This window comes from Prionailurus viverrinus, chromosome C1 (genome assembly GCF_022837055.1).
Source record: "Prionailurus viverrinus isolate Anna chromosome C1, UM_Priviv_1.0, whole genome shotgun sequence".
NCBI lineage: Eukaryota > Metazoa > Chordata > Mammalia > Carnivora > Felidae > Prionailurus > Prionailurus viverrinus.
Window position 1 is genome coordinate 16,711,714 of NC_062568.1, and position 24,035 is coordinate 16,735,748.

Consider the following 24,035-nt stretch of genomic DNA (forward strand, 5'->3'; position numbering starts at 1 on the left):
AAATGTAAACAGCCAGTGAGCACCTGGGTGGCTCAGTCAGTTGAGCATCCGATTCTTGATTTTGGCTCAGGTCATGATCCCAGAGACACGCGATCGAGCCCCACGTTGGGCTCCACAAGCACGGAGCATGTTTAAGATTCTCTTTCCGCCCCCCGACCCCCAGACCCGCCTCTCCCTCTCTAAAAAATAATAAATAAAAAACGCAAAAAGTAAAAATAAATAAATGTAAATAGTCCAAAAATAAATAAATAAGATATAATAATCCTCCCGTCAGTCTTCAAATATGTTTTTTCTAACTTACCAATATCAATCTGCTCAACAGCCTGTTCAACAGTTACATCTGGAGAAGCCACTGTCTTCACAAAGGGATACAGATTACAGACGACAACCCTAAGCCAAAAAAAAGGATTTAGCTGCCATTAGAAACACAAACTTTATGGGGTTTACATGTAAGTCAGTCAGCAGCTTTAACAAGACCAAAGAGTCTAAAGATGTAAAATATAAGCCTGGCATTTTAGAATTCTAAAAAGTATGTTGAGACATCAGGAGCTCCCACTGTTGCAGAACATAGGTAAATATAAGTGGCTTTGGTCAGCAGGTACTCTCAAAACATATTTCCCCTAAATCATTTTGCAACGTTGCTGTCCAGGTACACTTAGCTCCTATGATATGATCCAGTCATTAAAAAATTTGGTTAAATTTTAACAGAAATGCAAAATACAAGGCTGTAGATAACATCCTCATTTTGGAATACAATCACTATTACCTTCGACATTCAATTTTAGACTCTATTTCCAACGGGTTAGGTATAATGATGAAAAAGGATAGACCACTCTAAGGGTGAAGTATTTGTTTTGTCTTCAGAGAGATCATATACAACGACAGCAACAGTAAGGCCAAAAGAATAATTTAAGATACAAAACTAATCTAAAATTAACCAGTGGAGTAGAGTTCTGTGCCCGGGCCTGCAACGTGAGGGGCTCTGTGGGCAGGTTCACACCCAGTGAAATAAGCACAACTGGTAAAAACTGGTAAAAACTGATAAAAACAAAAAATTCCTCAACAAAAACCTAGCAAACTGAATCCAACAAAACACAGAAAGAAGCACACATGGCAGCAAGTATGGTTTACCCCAGGAACGTAAGGTTGGTTTGCTATCTAAAAACCAGTTAATGTAATAGCCCATGTCAATAAGACAAAGGACAAAAACCCACCTACCTCAACAGATGCACAAAAAGTATTCTGAACATCCACTCATGATAAAAACACTCAACAAATAGAAAAGAACTTGTTTAACATGATAAAAGGTAGTTAAGAAAAACCCTAAAACCCATAGCTAACATCATATTTAAAGGCAAAAGGTTGAATGCTTTCTCCTAAGATCAAGAACAACACAAGGATGTCCACTCTCACCACCACTATTCAAAATCGTATTAGAGGTTCTAGTCAGGTCAATTAACAAAGAAAATTAAATAAAAAGCATCAAGATTGGAAAGGAAGAGGTAAAGGTATCTCTATTAGCAGATGACACTATCTTGTATATAGAAAATCAAGGTATTTCACACACATACACACAAAAACTATTATCTCTGAATTCAGCAAGGCTGTAGGACATACAATTAACTGAACTATACACACATCAGCAATGAATAACTCGAAAGTGAAACTAAGAAAACAATTTTACTAACAGTACAATCAAAAACAAAAACAAAAACTATTTAAGAATAAATTTAACAAAGGCATAACGCGTGGGTGCTAAAGAGTACAAAACATTGTTGAAAAAATTAAAGAATCTAAACAAATGAAAAGCCACCCCAGTTTATCCCTCAATATTCAGATGGCAACATCTCCCAAATTGATATACGGATTCAATACAATCCTTATGAAACTCCAACTCCGGGTTTTTGCAGAAATGGGCAAGCTGACCCCAAAATTCGTGTGGAAATGCAAGAAACCCTGAATGTCCAAAATGATCTTGAAAAAGACCAACAAAGTTGGAGGACTCACACTTCTCAATTTCAAAACTTGCCACAAAGATAAAACTAATGATGTGGTGCTGGCTTAATGACAGAGATATAGGCCAAGTGTCCAAGACCATTCAATGGGGTTCTGAAAGAAGTCTTTTCAACAAACGATGCTGGGACAATTGGACAGCCACATACAGAAGAATGAAGTTGGACCTCTAACTCACACCCATATGTAAAAAATAACTTAAAAAAAAATCAAAGACCTAAGCATAAGAGCTAAAACTGAAAACTCTTACATCTTTATTATCTTGGATTATGCCACCGCTTTTTAAATATAACACCAAAAGCACAAACAACAAAGAAAAAGTAAAGTGGACATCAAAACTTAAAGCTTTTGTGATAGTCAAAGGACACCATTACAGAAAGGAAAAAACAATCCACCTAATAGGATAAAATGAACTCTTACAGCTTAATAATAAAGTTATTAAAAACAATTAAAAAATGGGCAAAGGATTGCAACAGGCTATACAAAATGGCTAATGAGCAAATGAAAAGATGTTCAACATCACTAAGAAAGGCCAGTAATAATCACAATGAGATGCCACATTATACCCACCAGAACCACTAGAATCAAAAGGCTAGCTAACAGATGTTGGTGGGGATGTGCAGAAACATCCTATACTACTACAGGGAATGTAAAATGATCAGCACCTTGAAAAACAGTATAGCAGCTTCTAGAAAGGTTAAACACAGTTACCAGATGACCAAGGAATTCCACTCCTGGGTATATAACCAAAAGAAGTAAAAACACACATCCATACAAAAACTTGTACGTGAATGCTCATGACTGCCTCATTCCTAATATACAAAATGTGAAAAGAATCCAAATGCCCATCAACTGATAAAACAATAAATAAAATAGGATATATCTATACAATAGGTTATTTTTTAGTAATAAAAAAATGAAGTATTAAGACATACTAGAACATGGATGAACCTTGAAAACATGCTAAGAAATCCAAGGACCCCACATTATCTGGTTCTATTGGTATGATATACCTCTACAGATAAATTCAGACAGAGAAAACAGATTTATGGTTACATAGGGTTAGAAATTTGGGGGGAAATGAAGAATGAATGCTAATGGGTATGGGGGTTTGGGGGTGAGGGGGATGATGAATATGTTCTAATTTTAACTGTGGTGATGGCTGTACAACTCTGAATCTACTAAATAACACTAAATTGTATTTTTTCTTTAATTTTCTTAACATTTTATTTTTGAGAGAGACAGAGACAGTGTGAGCAGGGGAGGGGCAGAGAGAGAGGGAGACAAAGAATCTAAAGCAGGCTCCAGGCTCTGAGCTGTCAGCACATAGCCCGATGCGGGGCTCGAACTCACAAATCGTGAGATCATGACCTAAGCTGAAGTCAGACGCCCAACCGACGGAGCCACCCAGGCGCCCCTAAATTGTGTTTTAAATTGGGAAATTATATGGTATAGAAATTTTATCTGAGTAAAGTTATATACGTCGAAAAGAAACAGTGCATATTTTTATGCAAATAAGTACACTGTTAATATGTATCAAAATGTAGGTCATAATTTCTTTTAAAAAAAGTTCTTTTTGTTGTTTTCTTTTTGTTTTAGTTTAAAATTTTCTTTTTTTTTTGAACGTTTATTTATTTTTGGGACAGAGAGAGACAGAGCATGAACGGGGGAGGGGCAGAGAGAGAGGGAGACACAGAATCAGAAACAGGCTCCAGGCTCTGAGCCATCAGCCCAGAGCCTGACGCGGGGCTCGAATTCACGGACCGCGAGATCGTGACCTGGCTGAAGTCGGACGCTTAACCGACTGCGCCACCCCGGCGCCCCTTTGTTTTAGTTTAAACATGAATTTTGGTAATATAAACTTGGCAGAACTAAAAATGCTCACGTATGTACAATGTCACATAGAAGGTATTCAATAAACGTTTATAGTGAGTGAACAGAAAACTAAACCTAATGTTAACCTTAGTCTTAAAAGGGGGGCACCATGTTTGTCATGCTTACAGTCTTTGATTCTCAACGTATTAAAATTTCAACTCCAGAATTTTTACCTGATAAGATCAAAATCAAGTCTAGCCATGTCAGCATTATCTTCTGGGATATTACGAGCCAAGATTCCTAATTTAACAAAGTTAAAGTATTAAGTTAAAAAAAAAAAACACATTATAATAAAGTACTTCTTTCCAATATAGTCCCATCAATCAAGTTAAACCCTCTAATACTGCCTAATAAAGAAAACAAAATAGTGAAAGATTAGTGGGCATATTTAAAAAGCTTTGTTATAAGTTCCTCATTTTCCCTTTTCTTAAGATTTCTCATTTTTAAGTCATCTCTATACCCAACATGGGGCTTGAACTCACAACCCTGAGATCAAGAGCTGCATGCTATACCAAGTGAGTCAGCCAGGCACACCGATTATTCCCCCTTTTCTTAAGCAACAAAGTGTAAAAGGAATTTTCACATAACCATTGCCAGTTCCATTAATCTATGTGCTCCCAAAAGTAAGTGGCTTGTCTGGTGATCCTCCTTAGCCTAAGGATTTTATTCTGCCAAATTTTACTATAACTGTAATTAGCAATATACCTATCTCTTACCGTTTTCGGTTAATATGTAACTCTTGGTCTCAGATGAATAAACAAAACTAAAGCACTTTGAAAAAGAATTATTTTGATAGTCAGTTACACTGTGATACTTTATCCTAAGTGTGGAGTGTAATAAGTCTTTTCACACAAGAAACTGAAACATTTTCATTAACTACAGAAGGAAATAACACTTTTAGTTATCAGGACTAAAAGCAAGCAGAGGAAAACGATGTGAATCCATCGCATAATAAAGCATTCTAGATTCTAAACAGGGTCTAACGTAGTATGAACTTTAGCAGCAAATGTGACAAAGCCAATACAGACTCACAGGTAATTTTTGGGGGGGCTTATGACCTGCCTTTTTCCTCATTTATTCTATAAAGTAGTCAACCAAAATATTCCTGAAGACCACTGATTGTTTTGAATTGAAGGTACCAACCACTTACCAGCATGGACTGCAGGATGCAAGGTTTTCACACGCCCCCCTAACATTTCAGGAAATCCCGTCAGCTCGGAGACATCTCTGAAAATAGATGAACAGAATATTGCTGTTTCCGCTGAACTGTCATTTTTCCATTTTATGCTATTCCAAAGCATCTTTCAACATTATGTACACAGTTCTCATTTGGGGGGGATTTTTCAGGGCCTTAATTTTCAGAATTCAGAAACTGAATTGTAAGCCATGCATTCAACTGAAAACTAATTTAGCAGTATATACAAAAAAGCACTAACAATCCCCTAAATATCTCAGAAGCAGACTAAAGTAAAAACAAGAATTCAGTTTTAAGAATAAACAAGCATAAAGATGACATATCAAATGAGTGGGAAAATAAAACATTGTGTTTTAGTAAAGTGATATTCGTAATTGGAATAATCCGAGTTTACTCCACATAAAAATAAATTCCCAATGAATCAAAGGTCTGATTATTAAAAAAAAAAAGTTTATTTATTTATTTTGAGAGAGCGTGCACATACAATCGAGGTGGGCAGAGAGAGAGGGAAAGAGAGAATCCCAAACAGGTTCAGAGCCTGACGTGGGGGTCGATCCCATGAACTGTGAGATCGTGACCTGAACCGAAATCAAGAATCAGACACTGAACTGACTGAGCCACCAGGGTACCCCCAAAGGTTTGAGCATTTAAAAAAATCACAGAACTACTAAAATTAAATACGTAAGGCGTGCATTCAAAGCATTAAACAAAGAATTAATAGATCTATGTAAAATGTTAAAAATTTCACACAGAAAAAAAAGCTGGAAAAAACAATCTCAAACTTTGACAAAGGGCCAAATGCAAAACAATGTTTAAATATCGATTCATTATCACCAAACTGACATGAACTCCCCTATTCCCCAGCCTGATTTACAAGCAAATTTTAATGACATGAAGAATGCTGACAATATGTTAGGTGAACAAAATCAAGAAGCAAAACTATCTTCTGTACGAGCTATGAAATTAAACAGATGTTTATAAAAACACTGGAAGCATATCAACTGTTAAACAGGATTATAAACTATTTATTACCTTCATTATAATTTTCTACATTTTTCAAATTTTCTACAACCAACATACACTGCCTTTATAATAAAAAAAAAATAAATATTTTAAAGCAGCAAATTCCTGGGCACCTGCATGGTTCAGTTGGTTGAGCATCAGACTTCAGCTTAGGTCATGATCTTGTGGGTTTGTGAGTTCGAGCCCCACATCATTCTCACTGCTGCAGGTGCACAGTCTGCTTCAGATCCTGTCTCCCTCTCTCTGCCCCTCCCCGCCCCTTTCAAAAATAAACATTAAAAAAAAACTAAAGCAGCAAATTCCAATAGGATACAGAATTTCCTGGGTACAGTCTCCCATGAGGGGCCATCTGCAGATGACTGGTGTTTGACTAATGACTCACACAGTTCCAACATACACTAAAAACTGGTGACATGTTGGGGCGCCTGGGTGGCGCAGTCGGTTAAGCGTCCGACTTCAGCCAGGTCACGATCTCGCGGTCCGTGAGTTCGAGCCCCGCGTCGGGCTCTGGGCTGATGGCTCAGAGCCTGGAGCCTGTTTCCGATTCTGTGTCTCCCTCTCTCTCTGCCCCTCCCCCGTTCATGCTCTGTCTCTCTCTGTCCCAAAAAAAAAACAAAAAAAAAACAAAAAAAAAAAAACTGGTGACATGTTGTCCAATTCAAAATTCCCTTTCCTGGCATTCGGGAAATAAAATCCAGTTTCTCCAACTGAGGATGATTGCTAAGAACAGAGAAGGCAGATCTATTCTTAGAATGAAAAACCACGTGGGGTCATTAAAAATCCTGTTGCTCCTTTGTATTCCAGAATTTGCATGCAGCAGCTGCAGTCTTCAAAGAGTCTCGGTATGCCCACTGCTGTAGAGTCACCAATTAAAATCTCATCAGTTTACCTCAACCTCCAGGTTAACTTCCTGGGATAAAATCTTGGCTCTGCCTTTTACTAGCTGTGTTAACTGTTACGAACTCGGGCAAGTTACCTAACTTCTTTGTGCCTCAGTTTCCTTATTTATTAAATGGGGATAATACTACCTACACTGAAAAGTTGTTAGGATTACGTGACAGTGTGTGTGTGTGTGTGTGTGTGTGTGTGTGTGTGTGTGTGTGTGTATAATATGAAGTGTGAACAGTCTCACGCTCTAATGGGAGAGAAATACATTTACATTCCCAATTTGTAAGAAATACATAGTTATAATGGAGGTAAGCGAGGAGTAGAGGCAGAGATCAAACAAGACTCCACAGCTGCCAAGTATTTAAACTGAAGAATGGATATGCAACATGAAGACTCGTTACCTTTTTCTACTTTTGATTATGTCTGAAATGGTCCCATGATACAAAGTTTGGTGGAGAAAAATAGGCTACAGAAGAGGAGCTTGCTTAATTTGAAAGGTCCAACTACACCAGCATCCATCATGCTCCAAAAGAAAGAACAGCCGAGATACTGGATTCTCACCCTGCTGCTCTTCAGAAAAGGCTGGCCTGTCTTTCACGATTCTTACAGGGTTCTTATGAGAACATCAGAGAGATGATGCAAAAAGACTTTGGAAAATAGAAAGCATTTATTTAATAAAGAAAATAAAGCATTCTCGCCATCTGAACTTGTCAAATTTAGGAAAGCTGGCTACAGAAGGCAGGATTACACAATGAAAAAGGTAGTAATCCAGGGGCGCCTGGGTGGCTCAGTCAGTTGAGCATCTGACTCTCGGTTTGGGCTTGGGTCATGATCTCACGGTTTCACAAGTTGGAGCCCCACGTTGGGCTCTGTGCTGGCACTGTGGAGCCTGCTTGGAACTCTCCCTTTCCCTCTCTCTCTGCCCCTTCCCCACTTGCAGTCTCTGTCTCTCTCAAAATAAATAAACTTAAAGGAAAAAAAAGTCACTGCCATTTATTAGAGCTGTCCTACAGCCTCATTCATTTTCTACCCCTCAGTAGTTACCTCCTCACTCTCCCACCAGAATGCCAGCTCCTTGGGGTCAGGAACGGCAGCTGATTTATATTTTACCCATTCCTTCTTCCCATCACTTAGCCAGGTAAGGAACAGCTTGTGAAGAAGGGAATGAATGAAAGACCCGCGCCTTCATATCATTAAGAGGTGGTAAGGGGACGCAGGAAGACTTGAATCTTAACAATGTCAACAGTTTCACTACAGAGCCAGTCCAAACATATCACGTGAATCGCGTGAATCAGGTAATCTGGGTTTTTCTTTAATAACAAATAGCCCGCCTAAATTAATTTTCTATAGGAAGGGGCTAAGAAAGAGGGCTCTGAAATGGGGTCTCCTGGGGCTTCAACCCTTAACTCCTCACGGTGCTCTGTAAACTTGAGCACAAGTTACTAAATCTGAGCCTCACTTTCCTCTTCTGCAAAGTGTGTAAGTAGTGTGCCAACCTCCCAACACTGCTGGAAGGAGTAAATGACTTCTTTCAGTCTCTGCGCCCGGAGTGCATTCCTTTCTGGTCAACGTGATCACACTCCGTTCCTCGGATTGGACTTACCTTAAAAACTAAGCTGTGCCTTACCTGACTGCCAGACCTGCATCCCTGAGAGCTTTTGCAGTCCCTCCAGAAGCGATCAAATTCAAACCAACAGAAGTTAGGTTTCTGGCAAATTCCACGAGGCCCGTTTTGTCAGAGACACTAAATAAGGCTGAAACAGAAGACATCTCCCCTCACTACTCGCAGTACATTACACGAAGCCCTTCCAGGCCTTGGGGAGTGGGGGGATCGGCTGGGAGGACGGTCACGAAACTCAAGGCCATCACGGCGGCCCACACTGGCCGGGCCTAACCCGGAGCCTCCCCCGGGTCAGACACCTGCCAGCCGCGCTACCGCGAACGGACCACAAGCCTGCAGTCACTGCGCGCAGCCCGGCGCCGCCATTGTGGGCTGAGGACGCCGCGGGGAAGGGACGCGGAGGGCGTGGCTCCGCGAGGGCGCGCGAGGGGCTCACCGAGCTGGCCGGGTGCCATGGCTGCGGGCTGCGGGCTGCGGGGTCCCGGACGAGCGAGGGCAGCTGCGGGCACGCCACGTGCGGAGGGGCGCCGAGTGCCCAGAACGCGCGCGATCAGGCAAGAGAGGCGCGCCGGGCGGTCACCTGACCTGCCACGTGACCCAGCCGCCCTTCCGGGCGCCCCCGCCCTGTCAATTTCAGGCTTGAAATTGGAGCCTGGGGTGGAAGGGGAAGGCGCAGCCAGGTTGGCGCTGGCCTTCCTAGGCCCGGAACTTGAAGGGATCACCGTGGCAATCTCACGTTCTAAGCGTGACTTGTCCCTTTCCGCAAAAGTGAGGCGGCACAGGACCTCAGGAGCAAATGCCAACAGCCTGTCCCCAGACGCTGGAACGCGGCCAGCAGTGTCAAAAGCACTGGGACAGAAAACGAGCAACACAAGGAATAATACCTACAGCGGCGAAGGAAGAAAGCATCTTAGCAATCACCTACTCCGTTTTAATAGATTTAAAAAAATAAATAAAATGAAGACCTGATGGTTAAAGATTAAGCGATTGACACCACGGTTCACGTAATAGAGGCAAAACAGTGAAATGGACACTTGTTTAAGTTTTTGATTCTACATTTTGAAATAGTCTGAGATCTGCTTAAAGGTGGTGACTGGCTTGCATCAGTAAATAATACTTGACTTAGCCTGGATGAAAGGAATGATAACGGTTAAGGGGGAAGGGAGGACATCTTTCTTAATTCATTAAAAATAGGAAAAGCAACACTGCACACTCGTTTCATTTGGCAAATAACACCTTTGCAACAACATAAATTCATATTGCTGTTTACAGAGATTTTTTTAAGTGTTCCTTCTTAGGATTATATTATAAAATAGTACTGCTTATCTTTTATTCTTAGTCTAGGGCTCACAGATGCAGAAAAGAGAGTATTTTCTTATTACCTATATGCTATTTATTTGTGTTTTTTTTCTGGTACCCTCTGTAATTCTTCCAAGCTTTTTTACTCACCCAAATGAGTATCTATTGGCCAGAATCAAGAGCTCTGAATATGTGAACTTCTTGCTCTGAATATCTCACATTTCTGAAAGAAATATTAAGATTAGCACAGTGTCTTCAGATTGTGTTTGCCAACTTTGAATTTAAAGAGACAAGGTTCAGGGGCGCCTGGGTGGCTCAGCCGGTTGGGCATCAGACTTCAGCTCAGGTCACAGTCTCACAGTTTGTGAGTTTGAGCCCTCCATCGGGCTGTGTGCTGGCAGCCTGGAGCCTGCTTCTGATTCTGTGTGTGTGTGTCTCTCTCTGCCCCTCCCCTGTTCACTCTCTGTCTCTCTCTCTCTTTCTCTCTCAAAAATACATAAACATTAAAAAAAAATTAAAAAAAGAGACAAGGTTCATAGCTAATAATAAAGGAAATCTCACTGCTCAGTCACCATTAGGTTTTCATAGGAAATAGAAAGCAGAGAGAGGAGAAAATAATGCTGAAATTAGTGATAAGAGAAAAGTAAGTAGTATTTAGGCATTGGATGTTTTTCCTACTTGTGAATTTCAAATATTTAATAAATATTTATTGAGCCCTTTCTGCCTGAGTGGCAGATGAATATTACCTAATCACTATCCTTAAGGGGCTCATGATGGAATGAAGGTATAGATACATAGTTAGGTACAATGAGAATATGTTAATATAACGAGAAAACATGGGATTAAACTGATTTTTGTAGTGGTCTTTTGGAATGTTGTCCTAGGTACTAAAAAAGAATGGACCGTGGGTTCCAGACCAAGACACAGCTTTTTCATTTAAAGATGTTTACTAAAATGAATTCTGACGAATACTTCCGTGGTCTTCAAGTTCAGACTTGATAATCACCTCATATGTAAATGGCAAGATGAGTAAATGAATTTTTGGCTAGCTTTGTGATCCTGGCCACATGACTCCAACTTTAGGACCATAGTTACCTGTTATGTAATATGGATATAATATTTGTTCTGCAGTCTACTTCAGATCGTAAGAAGCAAATTAATCTGTTGAAAGTACAAACTGTAGGGTTCCTGGGAGGCTCAGTCGGTTGAGCTGATTTTGGGTCAGGTCATGATCTCATGGTTCATGAGTTTGGGCCCTGTGTTGGGCTATGCACTGGCAGTACAGAGTCTGCTTGGGATTCTCTCTCTCTCTCTCTCTCTCTCTCTCTCTCTCTCTCTCGCTCCCCCTCCTCTGCTTACGTGCATGCTCTCTCTTTCAAAATAAATAAATAAAAAGTAAGCACAAACTGCAAAATGACTGATGTAGGTAAGAAAGAACTTGTAATTTCTTTTTTTGTTCCATTCACCTGATGCAGGTAAATAAATGTGTATCTCTTTGGGCTTCAGAATACAGCCTCCTCAAAGATGCTAGTCACAAGCAAGCCAGTGTATTAGAAATGGGAGATGTTGAATTCCTCTATCACTAGCATTACTGTTTAAGACAGAAAAGACATGCATGCACTATAATAGTTACATTTTCATTTCTTCTCTTACTTGACACCCGTCCAGAAGGAAGCTTGAAGACCCAGGGATCATCTTTATATACGGTAGTTCCCCCTTACCTGTGGTTGCGCTTTCCGCAGTTTGTTATCCGAGGCCAACTGCTGCAGGGAAGCAGATGAGCCTCCTTATGACGAATCAGCAGAAGATCAATAGTACGCTAGCTCTACCTCACAGTTGCTACGTCATCATCATCGCGTCACGTAGGGATTTTATCATCTCGCATCATCATAAGTGTGAGTACAGAATAGTCAAATATCTTGAAAGAGCAAAGTTTATATAACTATTACTACAGTATATTGTCATAGTTGTTCTATTTTATTATTAGTTGTTGTTAATCTCTCGTGACTAATTTATAAATTAAACTCTATCATTGTTACGTAAAGGAAAAAACATACTGTGTATAGGGTTCAGTACCCTCCATGGTTTCAGGCATCCACCAGGGGTTTTGGAACAGTAGGGGGGACTACTGTATCTAAAAATATCTAATATATTTATAAGTGATTTCGGTTCCTCAAGTGTGCTTTAATCTGTTTTGCCTATTTGCTATTGGTTTCTTGTGTAAACGTAACACTTTCTCTAAAAAGCCTCTATCGCGTTTTTAAACCTGGAATTTCCTCTGGCCTCTAAGGATTAGTAAAGCTGCTCCATTTTGAGCTAACTTATTCCAAGCAAGAGTTTACCCACTCGTGTGGATGTAGTTTGCCGTGTGAAGCGATTCCCAGGAGTTTGGGTAATAGGATTAAGTATTGTCTACAAAATCCCTCTCTGATCTAGAGGTTAAACTCTCTTATGACATATTAAGAAATCTGAACATTTTCCTTGAAGGGTGTGGGAACTGTTTGGAATTGTAAAAGATGGCAATGATACAAAGAGTGAATTGAATATCCGGAAGCAGGGAAACCAGATAAGAAGGTTTTGCATTAACAAACTCCCAACCAAAGACTTGAAAGCATGGAAAAGGAGAGATGTGTATGAGACAAAATCAGGTAAAACCAGCAGCACATGAAGGTTAATTGCATAAAGGAAATATAAAATGGAAGGAAATAAGGGAGACGTCATTGTTTCTAGCTTGATCATCTGAGTAGCAGTGAAGCAAATAATCAACATAAAAAAAAGAAAGTTTTGGGGCGCCTGGGTGGCGCAGTCGGTTAAGCATCCGACTTCAGCCAGGTCACGATCTCGCGGTCCGTGAGTTCGAGCCCCGCGTCGGGCTCTGGGCTGATGGCTCAGAGCCTGGAGCCTGTTTCCGATTCTGTGTCTCCCTCTCTCTCTGCCCCTCCCCCGTTCATGCTCTGTCTCTCTCTGTCCCAAAAATAAATTAAAAAAAAAAAACGTTGAAAAAAAAAAAAAGAAAGAAAGAAAGTTTTGCCAGTGTCTGTTTGAGGTCAATGTGAGAGGTTGGGTAAATAAATTTGAGTTTCTAAATGTTGATTTTAAAGTATAAACAGTGAGGGACATCAAAATGAAAATATACACTAAGTTTTTAGAACTACAAATGCAGGGCTGTCTCGGTGGCTCAGTCAGTTGAGTGTATGACTTTGGTTCAGGTTGTGGTCTCTTGGTTTGTGAGTTTGAGCCCCACATTAGGTTCACTGCTATCAGCCTGTTAGTGTAGAACCCACTAACTCTGTCCCCCTCACTCTGCCCCTACTCTGCTTGTGCTCTCCCCAAAATATTTTTAAAAATTTAGAAATACAAATGCAAATCAGGAATAGATGTGAAGCTAAAGATAAATTTGTAAAGTTAATGACACTGAAGTAGTAGTTTAAGCCTGAAAGAAGACACATTAGACCCAATGAATAGATGAGGTCAGAAGGCCAAAAAAAGGAAATTTGTTCAAGCAAGCATTCAATACCCTAGGAGTACATGTGGATTTTAATTGTTTGGTCTTCATATAATTAATCTAGTAGCCAATAGTATAATTAAAAAAATTTGATATGGCAAGTGTTCATCTGATGAATATTTACCAAGGATACTATTTACTTACTCTCGGATTCACTCAAAAAATATTGACTGAGAGGCTCCTGGGTGGCTCAGTAAGTTAAGCCTCTGACTCTTGATTTCAGCTCAGATCATGACCTCACGAATTGTGAGGTTGAGCTGCATCTTGGCTCTGTGCTGACAGCATGGAGCCTGCTTGGCATTACCTCTCTCCTTTTTCTCTCTGCCCCTCCGCCCCCCAAATAAATACATCAATTAAAAAAATTTTTTAAAAATTTAACGTTTTACTTTTGAGAGCGAGAGAGAGAGCGAGAGCCAGAGAGAGCAGGGGAGGGGCAGTGAGAGAAAGAGGGAGACACAGAATCTGAAGCAGGCTCCAGGCTCCGAGATGTCAGCAGAGAGCCCGATGTGGGGCTCAAACTCAGGAACCCTGGGATCATGACCTGAGCCGAAGTCAGACACTTAACAGACTGAGCTATCTTTTTACTGTTTTTAATGCGACTACTAGAAAATACTGTAAAGATATGTGGTTCCCATTATATTTTTACTGGACAGCATTAATCTAGACAGAATCCAAGAATTCTCATATCATTTGCCAACTGAGATGAGGCACAGAGTTCTTTGAAAAGCTTTATATTTGACTGATGGGGTTATTACTGAGGATGACGAGATTAAAGATTACATGCAATGCTTGGCTAGGTAAAACATAACGCCAAGATCTCTGGTGGGCTGCAGTTAAACTTGGGAGGGGCCTGGATCTCTTGGAATGCTGGAGGAGGAGGAAGAGGACTGCTTTGTTACTACCCTGGAGGCCCTCCCAGGTGTTTCTGCAGTCCTTGGGGAACTCTGTTATCTATACATTGCATACAAAGTTTAATGAAACGATAGGATACATAGACCCCTGCTGTATATCTCTGATTTAGTCTTCTGTGATTGTTCACCTTTAAGTCATGCAGCCTTTGTTTTTGCCCACCTGAAATGTTATAAGGCCTCTGTACACAACAAGCCAAGTGAGATTTGTGATTGGCCTGACACTGCAATAAATGAGAGTAAAAGTGAGGCAGTCTTTGTGAAAGCTGATCCCCATGCCTTCTGCTCTCCTTCTTAGAACTCTCTTTCTTAGCAAAGTGTGGAGTAATCTTTCAACAGTCAGCACAGGGTTTGCTGGCCATTTCCAGCATTTGACACTTTGCAAATGCTATTTATATAGCAAGATTCAAATATAAATTTCAAATTTTAGAAATTATCTAAAATGAGGAAAGTATGGGGCTTCTGAGTGGCTTAGTCAAAGGTCTGACGTCCGCTTGGGTCATGATCTCGCAGTTCGTGGGTTCGAGTCCCGAGACTCTGCGTCTCCCTCTGTGCCCCTCCCCCACTCATGTTCTGTCTCTCTCCCTCTAAAAATAAATAAACATTAAAAAAATAGGGGCGCCTGGGTGGCGCAGTCGGTTGAGCGTCCGACTTCAGCCAGGTCACATTCTCGCGGTCCGTGAGTTCAAGCCCCGCGTCGGGCTCTGGGCTGATGGCTCAGAGCCTGGAGACTGTTTCCGATTCTGTGTCTCCCTCTCTCTCTGCCCCTCCCCCGTTCATGCTCTGTCTCTCTCTGTCCCAAAAATAAATAAACGTTGGAAAAAAAAAATTTAAAAAAATAATAAAATAACGTGGAAAGTGGTACATTTGGTTTTGCCAGAATTGTTAAGATTTCCAGACACTTAGGATTGATTATATAGAATCTAGTTTATATATATTCAGGATTGGGTACTAGATCCTACAGATGTATTTTTCATATCTTCTTCCTGTCTCTGAGATACTAAATAATATATGGGGACAAATAAATGCATATTGTACTATTTCAATTCTCTCTATCAGAAATTAGAAAAATGTCAGTTTCTCTATCTAACTCTGAACCCTGGATTTGGGGTTCTATCATAGGGTATGTTTCTATCAACAGGAAAAGCTAAATTAAAACTTGATTTAAAGCATATAATTATCATTAGAAAAAAATAGAAATAGCACATAGTCTGATATAGACTCCTTATGTTCCTACATAAGACTCTGAGGAAGTGGATGAACCTTGCCCTTTCCCTCATGCTGAAGAGTAATCATTATGTAGAAGTGTTGTTTTATTTAAGGGTTGCTTGCCAATATGTAAGTTTTTAAATTTAGGAAAAAAAATAGTTGAATGTATACATAGATTTTAAAGTGTACATTGTGACTGAATACATAGGAAAGTAAATTTCTGTATTTTAAGGTTTTCGTAAAAGTCTTGTCTGCACTAATTTTTTAAGGGAATAATTTGTATGGATTTATATTAGTCTTGTGTAACTTCTTTCAGCAAAATATATTATACTGATTTCTAGCAACATATTCTATACATACCTATTGCAAATGTATAGCTATAGCAATGTTTATGTGCTCTTATAAATACATAGTTAATAATCGTATATTACTATGTGCTGCATACTGCTCTCTATACTTCATGTAGATAAATTCATTTAACCAGCTGTATTTTCTCAGAATTTATTCATAAAAATCAAATCTTAATATTACATCGTATTTTTAGAACTTAAAACCAATATCCTTAGTGTTTGAAGAGAAAAGGTCAGTTTGCAAGGTTAAAATAAAATCTTCAACCTAACATCTGGGAAGGTTCCATATAAAAATCCAATAGCAAAAGAAAAATATTTTGGATTACTAGGAATAATAAGAGCATAATAAGATACTTAGATGCCTTTCTTGCAGCAAAAAAACCCATGCAATCCTTCAAGAGTAGAAAAAAGACTCCATATGTGCAATTATAGACAGAACACAATTGTCATCTGTCATATGTCTTCTTTCCCACAAGAATCTCGTTTAGGATTAAGATTAAATATCAGACCCCAAGACCACATACTACATCAATTTATTGTTGAACCTGGATATCAAAAGAACTTCCAAGCGAAAGAATTATTTCACAATAGTGTCAGTATATTTTATTATCACTTTTTTTGGTCATCAAATGTAAAGAGATGTCAACTATAAATTCATATGATTTTTAAGTTTAAGTTTTGTGAAACCCATTATAATCTGTTTGGATTCTTTGATATCAAGTATTCAATATGCATTTAAGAATGTGTCTCCTTTATTTGTTTTTTGAGAGGACCATTGTATTCAACATGTGTATAATAGTGGAGAGTACAGGGCAAAGAGTAGGTCTTTTAAATAATGTAATAAAAAATGAGCATGATTTTTGCTGTTAGGAAAAACTTTTAACTGGTTCTGGTCAAGAGTGAAAAGAAGCTAGAAAAGCTATATTTAAATAAAATTATTAGTTTTTAATTTTAAGGATAATGCAAACTAGAGTGGGGCCAGGGGACCTACAGTAACACAACATAAGTGTGTAATCACCAAAAATTCATGCTTGCTAAGATGTTAAGGGCAAGGAGATGGGAATGGATAAAAGGAGGCCATTTAGGTCATTTAAGCTTAACAAGGGCAGAGAAATGGAGATGTTCAAGAAAGTGCAGTCACAGAATACATAAACGATTTCCTGCTTAGAGTATTCTCTACATATTCATGTAATGACCTCATGCAGTTCTACACACAATATTCAGCATATCAAAAGAAAAGCATTTCCTCAGAGAGTAATGAAAGCGGAGAGGATTTATTTCTAGAACCTTGCTCCCAGGAGAACACACCACCGCCAGGGGGCAGTGGAGGTTGCTCCTTGGGTCATCAGCACCATCTCAGAATTTCGCATAAAAATAACCACTACATTTGCATGGTGCTTTCCAGGTAATGAGCGCTCTTATCACTCATTTCTATTATAACACAATCGAGGATATTCTTCTATTCTTACCCATTTTTCAGATGTAGAAAGGAAAGGCCTGTGGAAGCTCAAGGTCACAGTGCCAGGAAGTCATACAGTTGAAACTGCCTTTTCCCACCCCAAAGTCTGTGCTGAGACTAATAGGCTATAGAGAGCATGTGATAAAAGGCACCCCCTTTGGGAGCATAAATTTCAGCCTAGACAGGGGCAGCCACTGAATGTTTCAACTCTAAGGTACACCATGGATTTTATATTGGGTATTCTGTTGCTAAGTAGGAAGAGAGGCATAACACTCCATGTTAATTTTTTCAGATGTTTGTTTAGTTTTGAGAGTGGGGGGAGGGGCAGAGAGAGAGGGAGACAGAGGATCCAAAGCAGGCTCTGCACTGACAGCAGAGAGCCCTAGGTGGGGCTCAAGCTCAAGAACTATGAGGCCATGACCAGAGCTGAAGTCAAATGCTTGACTAACTAAGCCACCCAGGCACCCCCACATTAAGTTGCATTTTAACTTCAGAGGATTAAAAAAAAAAAAGAAAGTATGTTGTAAACTTAAGAAAGTAATATATATATATAAATATATGTATGTAAATATATATGTATATAATTCAAGTTTATTTATGTGTGCATATTCATATTTATGTGTGTGTGTGTATGTCTGTGTTGATAACCTTTTAAAGAAAATGGTATAGTGGAGCTGTACTCTTTTCATTCCCTGGTTTGTCTTTCTCATTCTCCCTCTTCTTGTTTCATACTAAAGTGTATTCAGAGTCACTTCTCATTTGAAATTTCAAAGTGATGATTCCTGATTCATTAACAAAACTAGGAAGGGATCTTATGGAGTCCTTCCCTTCTCAAAAGCACTTATTCTTTTAAAATTTTTAGATGTTTATTTATTTTTGAGAGAGACAGAGACAGAGACACTGAGAGAGGGAAGGCAGAGAGAGAGGGAGACACAGAATCTGAAGCAAACTCTAGGCTCTGAGCTGTCAGCACAGAGCCTGACGCAGGGCTTGGACTCAAGAGCTGTGAGATCATGACCTGAGGCAAAGCCAAGAGTGGATGGTTAACTGACTGAGCCACCGACTGAGCCACCCAGGTGCTCCAAAAGCACTTATTCCTTTAAAAAAGGCAGTGTGCAATTTCAGGTCAGGTAATAATGGTGGTTGGTGGCAAAAGAGAAGATATTTTGCTGGAGGTGAACCTTGCAGCACCGTTCAGTTACACTATGGGGGTGGATGCATTCTTCATCCTTATTTTGTATCCTTATTGAAGACTACCCCTTTATTGCTTTACATGTATTTCTGCCTGCCTATAATGACCAGACAGTTTTTAGCGTGCAGGAAATATGATTGTTCTGACATTCAGGGTTTCTAAAAGAGCTGAGAAACCATGGGCTAATACTGAAATTAAGGAATTAGCTTAGATCATTTGAAAAGCTTATGCTTTCAATAAACATTCTTAGAACAGCTACTGTGTGTCTTATACTAGACTGGCACTGGGAACATTAAGATTAAGAAATAATGTTCAGGCAAAAAAACCAAAAAGAAAAACCAACAAACTTTTCAATGCCACATGGTAAGATCAAGGCAGTGCCAGTGTTAATTGCAAAATGGGTGCTGGTAGCTGGATAGAAAATCCTTTCTCCCAGCTTTCTTAATTAAGGAAATAATACTGAAACACTGTTTAAGAAATACTGCATTATCAATTCTCTTGATGAGACATAGTTATCGTGCAGAAAAACATGGGAATTGGTAAAACTGGGTTTGTATAGTCAGTCTCCAGAATAGTCCCCAACGACGCTCACCTCTGGTCTTCTCATCTTTGTGAGTCCCACCCCACCCTGAAGCAGGTTTGGTCTGTATGACGGATAACATACTACAGAAGCGATGGGACAGCTTCCATCTGGGACTGTCTCCCTCTTCCTCTCTCTTGGATCACTTCCTCGGGTGAGGTTAGCAGCCATGCTGTGAGCAACCTTATGGAGAGGCCCAAGTGGTGAGGAGTGGAAGTGGGTTCTCCTTTCTCATTTGCAGTCAGGACTTCCGAGGACCACAGCCATGGCTGACAGTTTGACTACAGTGTTGTGAGAGATGCTGAGCCAGAACCACCCGGCTAAGCCAGTGCTGGGTTTCAGACTCACAGGAACCATCATGTTAAAAACACTTGTTGTTTTGGGGTGCCTGGGTGGCTCAGTCAGTTAAGCGTCCAACTGCAGCTCACGTCTTGATCTTGCAGTTTGTGAGTTTGAGCCCTGCATCGGGCTCTGTGCTGCTAGCTCAGAGCCTGGAACCTGCTTCAGATTCTGTGTTTCCCTCTTTCTCTGCCTCTCCCCTGCTCACTCTCTGTCTCTCAGTAATAAATAAACGTTAAAAATAAAAAAATTAAAAAAAAAAACACTTGTTGTTTTAAGCTGCCAAATTTTGGAGTAATTTGTTACACAGTGTAACTAAGTTCAACTAAGTTTCTAGGCCCAACATGGAGTCACTCCATATCAGCAAGCCAAAACTTAGATAACTTTTGTGTCCCTAGACAGATATCATTTGACTAAAACACAGTATTAACCAGTCAGCCAATCCACAAAAGCCAACTCTGGGTTCTATACTTACTTCCTTTTTCCTTCTCACACCAAATAAGGTTGACTCTGTGGCCTCAGCCAATCAGGTGCTTTCTATTTGTGTTTTCCTTGTTCCTTATTCTATAAAAGCTTTCTGCCTTCACCTCTGTTTTACAGTCCTCCAAAAGGAGACTGCTTTATGAAGTGTTAAATAAAGTTTGCATCACCTAAATTGTCTTCCTTAATCATTTTTTAAACAGCTTTTTGTGACAAAGAATGAGATCCAGAGCTGACTGCTACTGGCCTATGGGATGAGGCAAGGTTCCCGCTGAACCCTTTGAGTTGTTCCCTGTTCCTGTGTTCCTTACAGAAGGGCCATGGGTAAGTCACTCTCAGATTTGAGCTCTGCTCTGGGAGTATATATATACATATATATATATGGGAATATATATATATATATATACACACATATACATATATGTATGTAAATTCCCAGAAGATCCTAGAAAGGTTCTTTGGTACTTATATTGGGAATCTGCAACGGGTGGCAGCCATTAGGGGACTTACAAAGCCTGGAGGTAAGTCCACACCGTAAAACTTCTTGGTGGCTTGGGAATATAAGACAAATTTGGGCCATTTTGACCATGAAAATCAAAATTTAACAGAAAAATATTCATTCTCAGCACCTTTTTTTTTTGTTCCCCCCAAGAGTATCTCCTATAGTCTTTACATCTTAATGACATCTATATCCAACCACTTGCTTAGGTCAAACATTTTGAAGTCACCCTGAGCTTCTACCCCACAGCCAATCTGTTGGTAAATGCCATCAACTCTAATCTTCAAAATGTGTGCAGAATGTGACCACTCTCTACTGCCACCATGTACTTGTCATCTCCCTCCTGATTATTGCAACCGTCTTCTAAATGTTTTTCTCATGTCTACCCCTCTGCAGTCTATTCTCAACAGAGTAGCCAGACAGAGAAATCCTTTGAAAAACATATACAATCATGATTCAACTGTGCTCTAACTTCAGTGGCCTCCCTTCTTACTCCAAGGAAAAGGCAAAGTGCTTAGAGTGACCCACAGACACTGTGCATCCGGGCCCTTACTCCCCTGCCTTCTTCCACTCCAACCCATCTTGTTCCACTGCAGCCACGGTGGAGTCTCCACGCTTCTTCAACACTCCAGGCATGAGTCCACCTTCGAGGCTCATCCTCTTACCAACGTTACATTTCTTCCCATGGTCAGCCCTCCAGGGAAGCCATCCCTTACATTCATTCCATATACTGTGTATATATTTATTGAGCCCTTACTCTGTGTTACATAATGCTCTAGAGCCTTGGAATACAGTAGTTAATTAAATGGACAAAAATTCCTGCCTCACAGTATAAGGGGGGGGGGGCAAATAATAAGCAACATGTAATACAGACATAAATTTGGCCTTAAGTCTTATAGAGCAAAGCAGAACGCACGTGAGAAGATCAAAGTGATACAGAGCCATGTCACTAAGAGGCTGACATTTAAGGAAAGCTTGAGGGAGAAAAAAATAGAGTGACTACAGTATGTGCAAATCCCCTTCACATCCTCCTATACTTTCTCCCTTTTCCTTGTGCAGCCTCCTGTCTATATAGCCTTATCACCATCTAACACACCGTAAACTTTACATATAAATAAGAAGGTAATTTTATTAACTTATTGGATGTTCCATAATGAAATAATGTAATAAAATTAGCTTCTGAGAAGCCTCTGGAAAGGAGCCTTTCCTATTTGAATGCATGTAAAAACATTGCTTGAAAAAATATGATCTCTTTAATAGAGAATAGACTCACAAAAACGAAGTACCAGTTTTTCAGGGAACCTGCTGCTTTTGATATAGAATCCTGTTGGACTTGGTGTAGGAAATCAATCAATAAAAATAGCTGGTAGGTGGTAAGAACATATCACGATATTAGAAAAAGGGTATATTCTCTCCCTCCCTCCCTCTCTCTCTTTGCTTTTGTCATATGGAGCAGAAAAACCAATTTCTTCCTTATGTAAAGAGACCAACGGAGACTGACTCCTTAGATACTGAGAGGGAGTGCATTTTCCTAAAGCCACTGAAAGCCTATGGCTAAGGAAGAAAGGCTTCAGGGGGTTTTAACACTCTTAGAATTGGGTTGATGACAGGGAATCCACAATCCCTCGATAAGCCAAATAAGTCAGAGTGAGTTAAATATAAGCCGAAGGTAGGTTAGTATCAGGTGAGGCTCCAATTTATAAAGATTGGCTTAGAGCAAAATCAGTTTTTCAATACAAGAGAAGCCCTAACTATTAATATTGTTGAATGGATTGCTAAAATTAAAGCATTCTATGAAATTTTATGGTAAACATTCTTCCTGGTTTTCATTAGTTAAAAAAAAAAAAAGTCATTGGTTGTAGTCACTTCCAGGCTTGACATGTTTCTGTAGCCCACACACTATGATAAAGAATGCTATTAACCTGTGAAATCTGTGGTGTATAGTTGAGGTTATTTTGGGGTTGATGGATTTGTGCTGCTTCATTCACATTCTTATAAATGTTAGATCCCTCTTGTGACTAATGATACAGCATGAGTTTGCAAGACCAGCTTGATGGTTTGGGGATCAGATCTGAGGCCCTGGCCTCATTAGCACAGTAACTAACGAGCTGAGCTAATTGGTCACACACCAAAGTAACTTACAAAATGATTATTTATGGAACACCAAAGATAAGGTCTTCAAGTATATTTGTGGCAAGCACAGCATTTTGGTTTCTTTATATGATTTAAAAATAAGAGTAGTAATAAACAGAATAGTGCATCATACTTCCAGGCATAAGGTTTACAATTTTGAACAATTTCCTAAAGGAATTTTTTGACCATAATTCTCCTTTTTTAATAAACATAAAATCATCATGCTCCATCTGAAAATTATTGCCATCATCTGTATGTTCCCACCAGCCAAAATCAATTTTGAAGCTTTATTTACTGTCATCAAATATAAAATATATTGTTTGCTTTTACAAACTCCAAATGTACTTCTTGAAATGTCTGATATGTCCTTTCTTGCTCTTCCCCTTTCTGTCCATTCCATCTCTAACAACCAGGCTCAAAAAGGAAAGTATGTGTCTTTTGATAGGATTTTCTACAAATGTATGCAGGTGTTAATATTTCAAAATATAAAATATAATTTGTATACAGATAGATAGTATGGATCAAACTGTTATTTAATGACTAGGTTAACAAAACGAGTGCAAACAAGAATATGAGATTGTTATATACAAGTAAAAAATACAAGTAAAGAAGAGTTCTGGCATTCAGTTGCTAAATTACGTGCAAATCTAATGGCCAACATGGCAGTAGACAATAACTTTCAGGGTTAGCTTCTCTTTAGGACAGATGTCATTTGCAATTGATTGGTTTCTACAAGTGAAACACCTAACTGCACAGACACTAAACCCTAAGCAGTAGTGAACAGTAAGTCAAAGGAAGTTGTATTCTGTAGTTATATGGTCCTTAGGTGGTCTTATTTACATGATATTAAAAGATAACAGCATTATCTTTTCTACAAATTTCTGGTAACTTAATGTGAACATGTGATACAAAAGAATAAGTGATAAGGTGGTGGGGTTTTGTGGGAGAGCTTTGTGTAGTGATTGTGTAATTGTGCAGTATCGCACACTCCCTTTCTCTATTCATAGATTCCCAAGATCACCTTTCTTAGGAAATTTTATCTTACACCAACTTCTGAATAGTCCTGTGGATGGTTGCCTTTCTTGACTTTCTGATCTTCCCTATCCCATGCCATTCTGCTTTGGGACTGATCACTACCCTTTTTTGACGTTAACAATGCCTACGTTTTCTGGAAAATAGGCCACCCTCGATTGGATGCAGAGGGATAGATGGACAACCTGCTACACCTCCTTCTATTCTCCACCCTTTAACCCTTTAGCTCCATACCTCAGTGGGCTGAACAGATATATCTGACTCACTTATCATGTTAGGAGTAAAGAGAATTACTACACAAAAATTTTTAAGCAGTATGCTGCATGTCATTATTCTCAGTGCCCGAGGGAAAAGCTCCCAAAGACTAGAACCTTTGTAGAGGTTTTCCTTTGTGGACACAACTCAGATTCCTTCTTTCCTTGATCTCCTACCCTC

General features: G+C 39.6%; 1 protein-coding gene across 1 annotated transcript in view; it reads right to left on the minus strand.

The window, feature by feature from the left end:
* The window catches only part of ATIC (5-aminoimidazole-4-carboxamide ribonucleotide formyltransferase/IMP cyclohydrolase), a 28,473-nt gene extending 19,255 nt beyond the window's left edge, over window positions 1-9,218 (minus strand). Inside the window, exons 1-5 of the mRNA XM_047871552.1 lie at window positions 9,052-9,218; window positions 8,622-8,748; window positions 5,039-5,115; window positions 4,062-4,128; window positions 302-390 (exon numbers count right to left, since the gene is read on the minus strand). Of these exons, the coding sequence (XP_047727508.1) occupies window positions 302-390; window positions 4,062-4,128; window positions 5,039-5,115; window positions 8,622-8,748; window positions 9,052-9,070 (379 nt within the window). The 5' untranslated portion in view covers window positions 9,071-9,218. The remainder of the gene's footprint in view (window positions 1-301; window positions 391-4,061; window positions 4,129-5,038; window positions 5,116-8,621; window positions 8,749-9,051) is intronic.
* Window positions 9,219-24,035: the final 14,817 nt, after the last annotated feature.